This window comes from Plasmodium gaboni, chromosome 2 (genome assembly GCF_001602025.1).
Source record: "Plasmodium gaboni strain SY75 chromosome 2, whole genome shotgun sequence".
Taxonomy (NCBI): domain Eukaryota; phylum Apicomplexa; class Aconoidasida; order Haemosporida; family Plasmodiidae; genus Plasmodium; species Plasmodium gaboni.
Genome location: NC_031482.1, coordinates 165,323 through 180,322, shown reverse-complemented (window position 1 = coordinate 180,322; position 15,000 = coordinate 165,323). Strand labels below are relative to the sequence as shown.

At 18.6% G+C, this 15,000-nt stretch overlaps 2 protein-coding genes across 2 annotated transcripts; one reads left to right on the top strand and one right to left on the bottom strand.

Annotated features, from left to right (window-relative positions):
* Positions 1-1,659: 1,659 nt before the first annotated feature.
* On the top strand, positions 1,660-5,922 carry PGSY75_0206500 (hypothetical protein; the record flags this gene model as incomplete). The annotated part of the gene is made up of 1 exon (XM_018783732.1): positions 1,660-5,922. The coding sequence occupies one exon, from the start codon at positions 1,660-1,662 to the stop codon at positions 5,920-5,922; it is 4,263 nt and encodes a 1,420-aa protein (XP_018643722.1).
* Positions 5,923-6,583: 661 nt separating this feature from the next.
* PGSY75_0206300 (putative pentafunctional AROM polypeptide) lies at positions 6,584-14,767 on the bottom strand (the record flags this gene model as incomplete). Its single annotated transcript, XM_018783731.1, has 1 exon — positions 6,584-14,767. One exon carries the CDS (start codon positions 14,765-14,767, stop codon positions 6,584-6,586), a length of 8,184 nt encoding a protein of 2,727 aa, XP_018643721.1.
* Positions 14,768-15,000: the final 233 nt, after the last annotated feature.

Genomic DNA, 15,000 nt, shown 5'->3' with positions numbered 1-15,000 from the left:
TATTTATTTTTTTTTTTTTTATTTTGTCCTTGTCCATAAAAAAATATCATATCCATATAAATATACATATTTTATTATTATTTATATGTTTTGATTTCTTTATTTCATTTTAATATTCTTCATAGAATATAAATAAATAATTATATATATAAATATGTTAATATATATATATATTAAATATATAGGGAAAAAAAAAAGAATCGATAAATCATAAATATATATTTTATATGGATACATTAAAAAAAAAAAAAAAAAAAAAATTTAAATTGCATGAGAGAGAGAACATGCTAGGTTAAAAGAAATAGAAGAGAAGTCCTTGACGCATATCAAAATGAATATAAAAAAAATTAAAAATTTTTTTAAACTTTTTTAAAAAAATTACTCTTTTTTTATAATATTTTGACATTTATTTTAATATTTTTCATTAGATTAATTTTTTTCTTTTTTTTTTAAATAAGAAAATTTGAAAATACTAAAATATAAAAAAAAAAAAAAAAAAAATTTTGTGAACAGGAATATAATATAATTATATTTATTATTTAAAAAAGAAAAAAAAAAAAAAAAGAAGAAAAGAAGCAGAGAGGCCCATATAAATATATATTATATATATATATATATATATAGTGAACCCCCCTATAAAAATATACATATATATATATATATAGGTGATATATAATACCCTTCAGTATATATAATAATATAATATATATATAAAAATATATATGTATATATTTTTTTTCCTATATATTTCTTAATTATTAAAAATATATCCTAATGATAAAAAAATAATAATAATTAAAGAAATTGAAAATATATGTGGGGAAAAAAAATAAAAAATATATAAATTTAGATATATATTATTTTTAATTGTATATCTATATCACTAATATATATGTAATATATTATGTGTATCTATAACACCACATATATATATATAAATATATTTACATCCATATATTACAAGATGTTTGTATATTTTTTATTCATAATCATTTATATTATTTAATATATGTATATATTGTACTCTTCTGTTTTATATATATATATATATATATATATATATATTTTTTTTTTTTTTTTGTTAGTATTTATTATATTATATATATATAAAATATTGTGATGAGGCAACATTTTTTTTTTATGTCTTATTTAAATTTTTCTTTACATATTATTCATATGGTTGTAATTAAAAACATATATATTATTTTATATGTGTTTTTTATTTTTTATCTTATATTTTTAATATTTATATTTTAGATATTATTATGATTTTATGTTTAAAATATATATATATGACATAAAATAAAATGAGATAAAAAGTATACACATATATATGTATATATTATATATATATATATATATATATGTATATAATTTATATATATGTTTATTATAATATAAAAAAATTGTATGTCATATATGAATATATAGACATATAAAAAATAATTTTAAAATATAATAATATATATATGTAATATTATTAAATATTTCAAAATTGTTAAGCAAAAAAAAAAAAAAAAAAAAAAAATAAATAAAGAAATAAATAAATAAAAATATATATATATATATATATATATAATATCATTTTGTTTATTTCTTTATTTATTGCAACGATATCATTAAGTCGTATGATTTAAAAAGAAAGCATTTTTATAGACAATGCAGCAAGATGGTAATATACAAGTAAAAATATTAAAAGATGTAAATCCATATTATTATAAAAAAGAAAATCCATACGACAGTTTAGAATATAGTAAATATATTATGAATGTGAATGATATTGAAACAACAAATATTATTGATGATAAAAAAAAAGATTTAGTTAAATCAAAATATGAAATTTTTACAACTGATTCGTTGTCAACAACTACAGATGAAATATCTTATGGTTGTCATATTGAAAATAAAAGTGAAGAAAAAGAATATTTGAAATTTTTTGATAAACAAACAGGTAGAATACGACAAGATAATAACAACAACAATAATAATATTAATAATAATATTAATAATAATAATAATAATATTAATAATATTAATAATAATAATATTAATAATAATAATAATATTAATAATAATAATATTAATAATATTAATAATATTAATAATAATAATAATTACCATTGTGACAATATTAATAACCTTTGTAGTACTGATAATATTTTCGATGAAAATATAGTAAGAACAAAAAAAAACGATAATACAATTATAAATGGTAATATTAAATATTCAAACAATAATAATATATTTAATACCAACATGGTGCCACAAAAAAATAATACACATATATTTAAACCATATGATAAAAATATGAGGAATATTCAATTATATAATAAGGCAGTCAGTTTTTTAAAAAATGATGGGGACGTAAATTCAAAGAAAAATAATCATGATAGTTTGTTGTTTCTAAAAAGTGTGAGAAGTAAGAGTAATAATAATCTGATTGTAAATAGAAATATAACAAGTAATATGACAAATAATATTTCAAGTGGTATGCAAAGTGGTATGTCAAGTGGTATGTCAAGTAGTATGACAAATAATATATCAAGTAGTATGACAAATAATATATCAAGTAGTATGACAAATAATATATCAAGTAGTATGACAAATAATATATCTAGTAGTATGACAAATAATATATCTAGTAGTATGACAAATAATATATCTAGTAGTATGACAAATAATATATCTAGTAGTATGACAAATAATATATCTAGTAGTATGACAAATAATATATCTAGTAGTATGACAAATAATATATCTAGTAGTATGCTTAATAATATGAATAGGGTTGTGACGAATAATATTATTACTAATATAAACAGGTCAGTGTCTGGAAGTAAAAGTATGAACATGAGCAACCCCTTAATTATAAATAAGATGGATTATAATACTGATAACTATCAACACCATCACCACAACAATAATAATAATAATAACAATAATAGTAATAATAGTAATAATAACAGTAATAGTAATAATAACAGTAATAATAATAATAATAATAACAGTAATAGTAATAGCAATAGTAGTAGTAATATTTTAAGTGGTAAATATTTTGTGAATTCTCAGAATGGTAACAAAAATAATTTCCTTATAAAATTAGGAGAAAGCACAATACGATCTACTACAAACATTTTAGATATTTATAAACAAGGAAATATGTATATGCACATGCCAAAAAATATTGACGTATTGAATAATGTCTCTTCATATAATATAACCCATGAAAATTATATTAAAAGGGACATGGCAAACGTGGCAAATAATAATAACCACGTTGTAAATAATAACAATAATTATATAAATAACAACAACTATATAAATAACAACAATGTTGTAAATAACAACAATGTTGTAAATAACAACAGTGTTGTAAATAACAACAGTGTTGTAAATAATAATAATAATTATATAAGAAATAATATCTCCTTAAATAATGCTCATGCATTAAACATTAAATTTAATAAGAAGGATAATGTGGACAACCTAAGAAACCATATTCCAAACAGTGAAAATAAAAACATTGTAAATATGTTTAGTTTAAAAAATATGAAAAGCATAAATGATTTGTCAGTCTTAATAAATAAAAATAAACCTATTCATTTGATACATGGTAATGAGATACAACAAAAAAGATCATTGAGTAATGTTCAAAAATTAAAAACGTTGAACACATTTCCAAATTCTAAGGGAAGGTTTAGTCTTATGAATAAAATGGCTAGCATGCCAAATATGAGCACAACGAGTAATATGAACATGTCAGGTGTAAACACAGCCTCTTCTGAAGGATTAATCAGTATGAATAATATAAACAATGTGAATAATATAAACAATGTGAATAATATAAACAATGTGAATAATATAAACAGTGTGAATAAAATAAATACCTTGAATAATATAAACAATATGCATAATATTAACAACATGAATAATATAAACATGAATAATATAAACAACATGAATTATATAAATAATGTAAGCAATATAAATACACTAAAATTATTAAACAATAATAATGATATATATAACTTAAATGCACAAGTAAAAAATAATAGTGATATACAAAAGAAATTTAGTATATGTGGCAAAAGTGACACCTCTGAAAGTCTAAATAAGAATGTAAAATACTTAAAATATATACAAGAAAATATTCAATATTTGAATAATCTTGATGATAATAAAAGGAAGTATTCTCTTACAAGTATAACTGATGTGGGAGGTATAAAAAAAAAAAAAAATATGAATGATATTTTTTTAGGAAAGCATGATAATATATTACTTTCAGATGAAATGCAAAATATAAATATAGGAAGAAACATGTTGAATAATAACAACAACAATAATAATAATTATATGATAAATTATAATGATAATGATAAAAGTAAGATAATAAATAATGTTATAATAAATAAGAATGTGTCGACAGATTTGTCAAACGATAGAGAATATGATATAAATAAAATGAATATTTATAATGTGGAAAAGGATGAAAATAATTATATTAATATTGTGAATAATAAGATAAAGAAAAATAACATTGATCTTAATAATAATGTGATGAAATTGAATAGTATGGATGAAGAAGAAGGTGTGAATAAATTATCGATAGTATCGTCAGATCTGAACAATAACAATATTAATAATATGAATAGTATGAATAGTATGAATAATATGATTAGTATGAATAGTATGAATAATATGAATAGTATGAATAATATGAATAATATGAATAATATGAATAGTATGAATAGTATGAATAATATAAACATAAATCCAAGTTGTAATAAAGTGACAATGAAAAAAGTGTCTAAAAAAGAGAATGATCAAAACATGGGGTCTCCAAAAAAAATTAGTGAAGAAAAATATAATTTTCTTAAAAATTTGATAAGAAATAATAAGAATATGGTGAAATTAAAATATCTAAATAAATTTATAGGAAAAAGAAACGGACCATCAATAAAAAATAATATGAACGATATGATGATTAAGATGAATAATAACATGAAGGATGTTATGAATATAAAAGATACAACAAATATAAGCAATATAAATAACAATATTAATAATAATAATAATAATGATAATAATAATAATAAGGTGGTAGATGTGAATACAAATAATTGTATTTCTTATAATAGTTGTAACAAAATTAATTATATACATAAATATAAAAAGAAAAGAGTTTTATGTTTAGATAATAAACATGGGAAGAGTGAAATAAAACAAAATGAGAAATTAATTTTTACAAGTTATGAAATAAAAATATTTTTATTAAATACAATTAAAGCAATAGGTATAATTTTTAAGAAATGGAAATTTAAAAATTTTGGATTATATTTTTGGTATCATATAAAATCTATAGAAAATGAAAGAGATATAAAATTTTATATTAATTTATTTAATTTTTTGTTTGAAATAATAACAGGAAAAAATATATATTATCAATTAAATGATATTCATAATATTGTTAATTTATTCAAAGAATTTAAAATTTATGATTGTAAACATGTTCTTAAAAAAACTATTAAAGTTTTAAATAAATATGCAAAAAAAAATTCCAAACAATTTTCACTTTCTGAAAATAATCAACATGTAGTATTAGATATAAATAAAAATATGTTATTTAATGATGATGAAAAATTAACAACATGTAATATAAAACAAAATGAACAAGAACAAATTAAAAGTAATATTCTTTATGATCATTATAATATAAATGTAGATAATAAACAAAGTGATCAAATCATATCAAATGAAAATAATAACTCAAAGGATAATTTTTATTCATATCTATATCAATCATTACAAGGAAAAAATCATATTCTTCAACAACCAGGTGTACAAAATATGCATATATATAATATGTTTGCACATTTTAATGAATTAAATTATAATGATATGTTTAACTTTTCAATAACCTAAAAAGGTATATATGTATATGTATATATATATATATATATATATATTATGTCATTTGAATTATTATACTTGTCACGAAGAAGGAAAAAAAAAAAATTTTTTTTTTTTAATTTTTTTAAAATTCATATGGAATATTTTGCCAACTTGAAAAAATAAACCAAATTTTTTTTTTTTTTTTTGTAACTCACAAATTTTTTGTTAATTTATACATATATATATATATATATATATATTTATTTATTTTTATATAACTTTTTTTTTTTTTTTTTAATTTAAAAAAAAAAAGGAAAATATTGAATATAAGAGGCACATACATATATAATATATATATTATTATGTGTTTATAATAATTTATCTATATGTATAAATGTTATTTTTTTTTTATGAATACTTTTATTTTTCAAAGTGTTCGTTCATCATAATATTTATAATTTTTTACGGATTCTAAATAAAAAGTCTCGGTATATTATTTTGTGTTTACACCTCCTGCCCTTTTTTCTTGACAATATTGAAATGATCAATATATTTTATGGCATTATCGAAATGATTAATATATTTAATTTGTGACAATATTAAAATGATTAATATATTTAATTTGTGACATTATCGAAATTATTAATATATTTAATTTGTGAGAATATTTTAATAATATCCCTTTTCATGGTCATTTTTTTTGTTCGACATTTTGTATGGTCGTAAAGAACATAATAGGCTTTACTTTGTTATAATAAAAAGAGTGTGTGTAAGAATATTCATTTTGAATATTTTTCGTTTCATTTTCATGATCGTGTTTAATATTAAGCAAATGTGCGTGTGTTTTATTTTTTTTTTTGATTGTAGATAAGAAATGTTTATTGTAAGGCAGATGTGTTATGTTATTATATAGAAAGTAAAATAAATATTTGTCAATAACATTATAATATAAAATATGAGTTTGTTGATTCTTATCATTATTGTGGATAAGTTTTTCAAATGTTAATCTATTTATGGGTTGCTTCATTTTATGAATATAAAATTTAAATAAAATATGTTCTAAGAGATTATATTTTGTTGAAGATATTTTATAATGATGTGATAATTTAATAATATCAGCTTGGCATATATTTAATTTATTTAAATGATTTTGTATATTTAATTCATTTACTATTTTTTCTTTTTTGGAGATAATGAAAAATATATTTTCCTTTTTATATGATAATATTTTTTTGGCTACTTTTAAAAAATTATTATCTAATTCAAATATATTTATTTTATATTTATAAAATATATGTAGTATATTTTCGCATATATAATTATCAAATCCATAGTTCTTATTATTTTTCTTTTTATGTTTCTTTTTTTTTATAATATATTCTTTATATGAAAAGAAATATTGAGGATATAATTTTACAATAATTTTATATTCTTTGCATGTACAAGATCTTATAAGAAAAATAGCTAGCTGCAATAATTTTATTTGTTCATATTTATATATTTTTATATGTATAATATCATAATTATTGTTTAATAAATTCATATATGGAAAATATCTGAGGTTATTTAGATTGATATATAGGACACGATAATTATTATTAAAAATGGTATGATTGTTACAATTATAATTATTAATATAATTATTATTATAATCATCCATATAATTATTAATATAATTATTTATATAATGATTAATATAATCCTCCTTCTTCTTATTATTATTATTATTATTACCAGATCGATGATTTACTATTACATTACTTATTAATACTTTTTTAAAAAAAGGATAATTAAAAAAGCTTAAAAAGCTATATACTATTAATTCATTTCTATTTACATATTTATTATATTCATCATGTCTTATATATTTATTTATCATATCTTCTGAAGGTATAATAAAATGAAAAGCATTCGATAATTTATTATATAATATAGTTCTTCTATTTATAATATCTTTTATATTACCATTTAATTTAGGTTTTATATTATCATTTATACATATATCATATATTTCATCTTTATTTCTTTTAATTAAAATAACATTTTTTAATTTTTTTAATACTTCTTTGGATTTATCAAATTCAATAATTCCACCTCCTAATACAATTGTAATATTGTTCATACGTTGTTCTCCATTTTTTTTTTCTTCTATATATTTTTTTTTTAATTTACAAAACAGATCATTTATTTTTTTGTTATAAAATGTTATGCCTTTGTATGTATATGTATAAAATATATTTTCATCATAATATTTATTTTCAAAGTTTGGATCATCTACATATATTTCGCATACATCTGAAAAGGATACTTTTTTGACAATTTTGTTTTTGTTCCTAGTAGGTTCTTTATCTTTATTCTCAACTAAACAATTATAGTTATCACTATAATAATAATTATTATTATTATTATTATTGTTCATGTGATTATGAAGACCTACTTTTTTGTTATCATTTGCCCATTTTATTTTTTCATTCTTTATATCCACATGTTTTATTGTATCTCCATTTTTATGCTTAGGTATTGGCACATTCTGATCAAATGTTAATATATAAAAAGCTAGATATAAAGAAGAAATAAATGTTATATATTCATAATATCTAAAATCTGATATAGATAATTTATCAAACTTAATTTCTTCTTTTAATATATATTCATCTATATCAATAACTATGCTATTTTTTATTTTTTTACTAAGGAATGTTTTCCCCACATTTCTCATACCACATATTATAGTAACATTCAAAATATTTATTTGTTTTATTAAATAAGATATATTTATATTATTTTCTAAGATTTCATCATATGTATATGTCCTTCTATAATTATCATCTTTATAAATAAAATTATTCCTTTTATATATATCTATAATATTATTATATTTTATATGATTATCTATTATACTATTACCTTTCGAATATATATTATATGATAATTGTTTTTTTTTCTTTTCTTCTTCTTTTTGTATGTTCTTCTTACTTGTGTCTTTTTTTCTTTTTCTTTTATAATGCATATATATTGTAGATATAATATATCTTTTTCTTTTAAAATATAAATATTTTTGTAATTTCTTACATATTTTTTCATCTGTATATTGTTTAGAAGTATATATTTCTTCTTTATGTTCATTTGGTTTATTATCTATATTATTATGATCGTTTTTGTTTCCATTGTGTATATCAATTTTTTCCTTTATATTATGACTTTCATATGTACTATGAAAAGTTTCTTTTATATCTTTTATTTCTTTTATATCTTTTATTTCTTTTATATCTTTTATTTCTTTTATATCTTTTATTTCTTTTATACAGTATAAATCTTTCAAATTTCTATTATAATTAGAATGTCTTAAAACATAAGGTGTAGATTTTATGAAAACAAATTTGTTCTTCATTTGGGGGTTTCCTCTGTGACGTGTATTACATTTTTTTTCTTTCTTCTCATTGTTGTGTTTATTTATTTTTTTTTTCTTCTTAGAAGAGAACAAGTTGAAGCATGATATAAATATTTTGTGCAATACATTTTTTTTATAATTCTTTTTATAATTCTTTTTATAATTCTTTTTATAATTCTTTTTATAATTCTTTTTATAATTCTTTTTATAATTTTTTTTATCTTCTTCAACATTGGCAATAATACTACTACTACAATTACTACTATTATTATTATTTTTATTATTATTTTTATTATTATTTTTTGTTATAATTACATTGTTTGTTTCCATATTTTCTTTATTTAAGTTATTCATACAATTATCAGATGATTCATTAGCATATTCAAAAGATAAAACAGATGTAGATACTGAAATGGATTCAGAATCACATGTATTATTATTATATTTAATAGATTCTGTATATTTAGCAATTTTTATTTTATCCTCTTCTATTATTGTGTTCATATGTTCCACATTATCATTTTGTTTTATTATATCACTCTCTTTTGACATGTCACTTTCTTTTGACATGTCACTCTCTTTTATTATATCACTCTCTTTTGGTGTATCCATCTCTTTTATTATATCACTCTCTTTTGTTTGCCAACTTTTATTCTCCTCATTTGGCGTAGACCCCTTCTGAGGAGATTTTTTTTTTTTACAGTATAACAAATTAATATTGTTAACACCGTGAAAATTATAAGTATTAATAAATTCATTAGATCCATTTTGCACATATATTTGTAGATATTTTTTTGCATAGTGATAGAATAAAGGGAAACTTTTTTGTATATGATCACATTTATTAATTATAATATTTTTAAAAATAAGAGACAAAATGGTTACCATAAAAATAATTCGATGATCATTTTGTGTATCTACATATAGATATAAAGATTGCATATTATTTACAATATATTTTGAATCATTACAAAAGGTCTGGATTTTTTCATATTTTTTATGAATAGAATTTGTATATATATTGTTATTATTTGTAATTATATTTTTGTCTGTATTTATTATATTGTTTGTTTGTTTATTTTTTTTATATCTATAAAAATGTATATTTTGTATATGATGTAAAATTTTAGTTATATATATACTATTATCAGTACAAGAAATAAATAATAAGTTATGAAAAAATAATTTTAATATATAGACTACATGATATATTCTAGTTGATTCTTTAATATTTTGATTATGTATGTTTTTGATTTTAAATATTATATTATGATTTAAATTATATATTAAGAAATAACTAAATAAAATACATATGGAAATAAAATCATCTGAAAAAGATTCTGCATCTATAACAATTTTGAAACTTAATATATGATTCTCATTCATTTCATATTTTATATAAATTTTTTCATAAATATTATATTTTATTTTATAATTATTTAAAATTTGTTCTATATAATTATTACTTTTTATTTTATTGTATTCATTCATTGATATAAATAAAGGTGATATATTATTATTACATGACATGTTACATAATAAAGTGGGTCTAACCATATTTTTTTCTTGCAAATTATTTGAAACCATATTATTTCTAGATTCTATTATATTCTTTTTTCCACTTTCATTTATAATATATATTTTTTTTTTTTTTTCTCTTTTTTTTTGGATTTTATAAAATGGTCTTAATAACTCTTTTTTGTTAATACAAATGTTAGATGTTATAAAATGAACCATATATAATTTATTAGATTTATTTTTAGAACGTATTACATTATTATAATTTATATTATATTTACTATAATTATTTAATTTCTTATGTTTTTTTATATATATCTTTACTCCAACTAATAAAAGAATATTAAGAAGATAATAATTATATATATCTTCTTGATACATGACACTTTTTATTTTGTAAATATTATTTCCTTTATATTTAACATTTAAATTATTAATATCTAATTTTAAGGTGATCATACAATTTTCTTTTTTAATTATAAAACCTACAATGAAATAAAAATATAATCCAAAATCGTTATTAATATGATAATAATAGTATCTATTTGTTTTTCCATTCTTTTTTAAGTTTATTTTTAGATCCTTTGTTAAACATTCTTTGTTTTGTTTATATAATTTATTCTTTTTTGTTTCCTCTACAATATTTATCCTTTTTCTCATACATTCAGAAGTACCTTTAGAAGTACCTTTAGAAGTACCTTTAGTCACAACATCATTTTTTTTTATCATATTATTTCCTTCTTTTTTATTATCCCCCTGAAGTAAATTTGTAACGATTTTGTTTCTACTTAGTTTATTTTGATTCTGGATATCTTTTTTGAGAATATTTGAAGAGGGTGCATTGTTTGTCGTATTTTTAAAAGGATGTTCATTGTGATTAGCGGGATTAATATATATGTCACTCTTACTATTATTATTATTAATATTATTATTATTATTATTATTATCATCATCATTTGTAGTATTATTTTTTATTTCTTTATATAACTCATACATGTTTTTTTTTTTTATATAATATATTCCTTTATGACTAACCTTTATATTTACTCCCCACGTCCTCATGACACACAACGTCATATCTATGAATGCTTTAGACGTAGTATTAAATAACCCACATTGTTTTTTTTTTTGATTCTTTATTTTTTTGTAAAAGGTATAATCACATGGGAGATTATGTTGCACATATGTTTGGTTATTCAAATTATTTTTTTTTTTATTTTTTATATTATTTTTATTATTACTTTTATTTGTATGTATATTTTTCTTAGCCATAATGCTACCCTGTTTTAAATGATGAGGAATAATTAGTTTATTTAAATCACGTTCATTATTTATCATATATTTTTTAAAGAATGTAATTTTTTTTTTTTCTTTCTGGTCAGATATATTATGTATATACCTAATTTTATATTTAATATTATTATTACTATTAATGTAATTTTTTTTTTTTTTTTTTTTTTTATAATCCTTGTTGATTATATTTTCTTTATATGCACGTTGATAATTTAAACATATTTTTGTGTTATTATTTGAAAAAGGAGATATTAAAAGTAATGATGAAATAAATTGACTTGAATAATAATTATCTACATAAATTTTTTTGGTTATGAATATATCATCATGTTTCATATTTAATATGTTTTTTTTTTTTTTAATTGATATATGTATAGGTAAATAATATATTTTTTTTAAATATTTTATTTTTATATATTTGAAACATTTTCTTATAACTTTTATGAGAGGATGTATGATACGTACACTTTCCATTTGTTTACATCCTTTTAATATTATTGATTTAATTTTTTGTTTATTTTCTTCATTAGCTTTTATATTTTGTTTACATATATATAAACATAAGAGTGGTAATATAAAACGACAAACTGTTCCACAATTATAAACATTTAATATAATTTTCTTTTTGAAAACAAATTTTTTAAATAATGTAGTACTGTTTTCTATATTCCCTTTAATTATAATTATGTTTTTTTCTTTTTTTAAAAAGAAATAAGATAATGAAGAATGCTCAATACAAGCTGTATTATCATGATCTTCACTTATTTCTTCTATATTTTTTTCATCTTTTTTTGTATATTCAAACAATTTTTTTTTTTTTTTTTTTTTGTTTCTATATTTATTATTACAAATAGTATTTTTATTTTTGTTTTTTTTTTCTTTACACATTTTTTTACACTTCATTTCTGAAATATCTTCTATATAACTTTTTCTTTTTATACAAAATAAATTTTCAATGGTGCATTTATTAAATGAATTATTAATATTTTTTGCATTCTTTAAAAGTTTTTCATCTTTAATTTTTTTTTTTTCTTCTAAATATCTTTTTTTTTGAACATTAATTATATTATTTACATATTCATCTATTTTTTTATCCTTGAAAATAATAGGAAATCCTAAGTCTCTTAATATTTTTATAAATACCACAACATCGTAACACATATTTATATTTTTCAAGAATATTTTATTTGAGCTAAGACAACTTAAGTAGATAATACGGATCGTTTCGGATTTGCTGCTTAAGGGTGGCAGCTTTATGCTGTTCATCAGAATGGTTCTAATATTTTGTTTTGTAATTACATCGTTGGTTCTAATATTTTGTTTTGTAATTACATCGTTGGTGGTTATATGTTTGCTTGTTATGTTATCCTTTGTGGTTATATGTTTGTTTTTTATGTTATCCTTTGTGGTTATATTTTTACTTGTTATGGTCTCCCCTTTGGTGGTTGTCTCTTTTTTTTTGTTCTTGTCAAAAGTTCTTTTTTTGCTTTGTGTCGTCTCATATATGGAAGACACATTGTCCTTATCACTTTTGTCTATTAAACAGATGTCATATTTATCAACATTCAATATATTACTTTTACTATATGATGATATAAACATATTTGGGCATAATACTTTGAGTGCTGATTCCATAGGTATTTCTATAAGTATGTTATTATTTATTTTACTTATATGTATAGGGTTAAAGAATAAAAGATAATTTAAATGATTAATATTATTTAATACATATAAATTCTGTATTAGTTCTTTAATATGAAGAGATAAATAAATTTCATTGATTTCATATTTCAAATGATATCGTTTCATTATATCTTCTACATCTAATAAAAATAATAAATCTATTATATTTAATTCATATAATATTTTTAATTCACATAATATACCATAATTTAAATATTCATTATATTTATGTTTATATTTAAATATTTGTGATATAGCATTTTTTATATTATAACCTATATTCACAGTATTCACCCTTGTATATATTCCTTGCACTGGTATCTTTTCTTTTTTCTTCTTATTTTGTAGTATATTATTTTGTTTATTCTGTTCCTTATTATTACTTTGTGGTTCTCTATTCGATTGATTATTGTTGTCATTACTATTATTATTTTTATTATTATTATTATTATTATAATATTTATTATTTATATTTTTATTAACACCTTTCTCATAATTCATATCCTCCTGTTTATTTGTATCTTGAGATATATTATTATTTAATAGAATGTAATCATTACACATATCATTATTATAAGTCATATCTTTAAGACATATGCCATTATTTTCAAAATATTCTGATAAATGTAACGTACTTATATAATAGCAATTATAAAATTCATTTATTTTATGAATATGGTATACCCTATAAATATTATTATGACCATTTCTATTTTTATTATTTCCATTTTTATTTTTCTTCACAATGTTATAATGATCTTCTGCTATTAAAAATTTTTTATTAATTATATATTTTTTCATAAAAAATATAATTTTTTTTTTAAAATAATCCATATCATGTTTTTTTATTCTCATATACATACATTTATCATTAATAAGTGCAGAACTAAGAATTTCTGACAGGGCATATTTATATTCATCTTCGTTTAAAATTACAAACATGCTTTTAATGATACAAATAATTATGTGCGTATTGAAGCATCTAATCATGCACTGAAAACCTACGATGAAAAATAAAATATATATATATATATGACATAATTATTTATGGTCACGTGTTATAATAATAGGACATCTATTTGAGAACATCAAATATATAAAATGACTACAATGTATGAATATGTAAAAAGGTACATGGTAAACGTTGTGTAATAAATAATATACTACAAAATAAGAAGAAAAAAGAAAAGATACCAGTGCAAGGAATATATACAAGGGTGAAT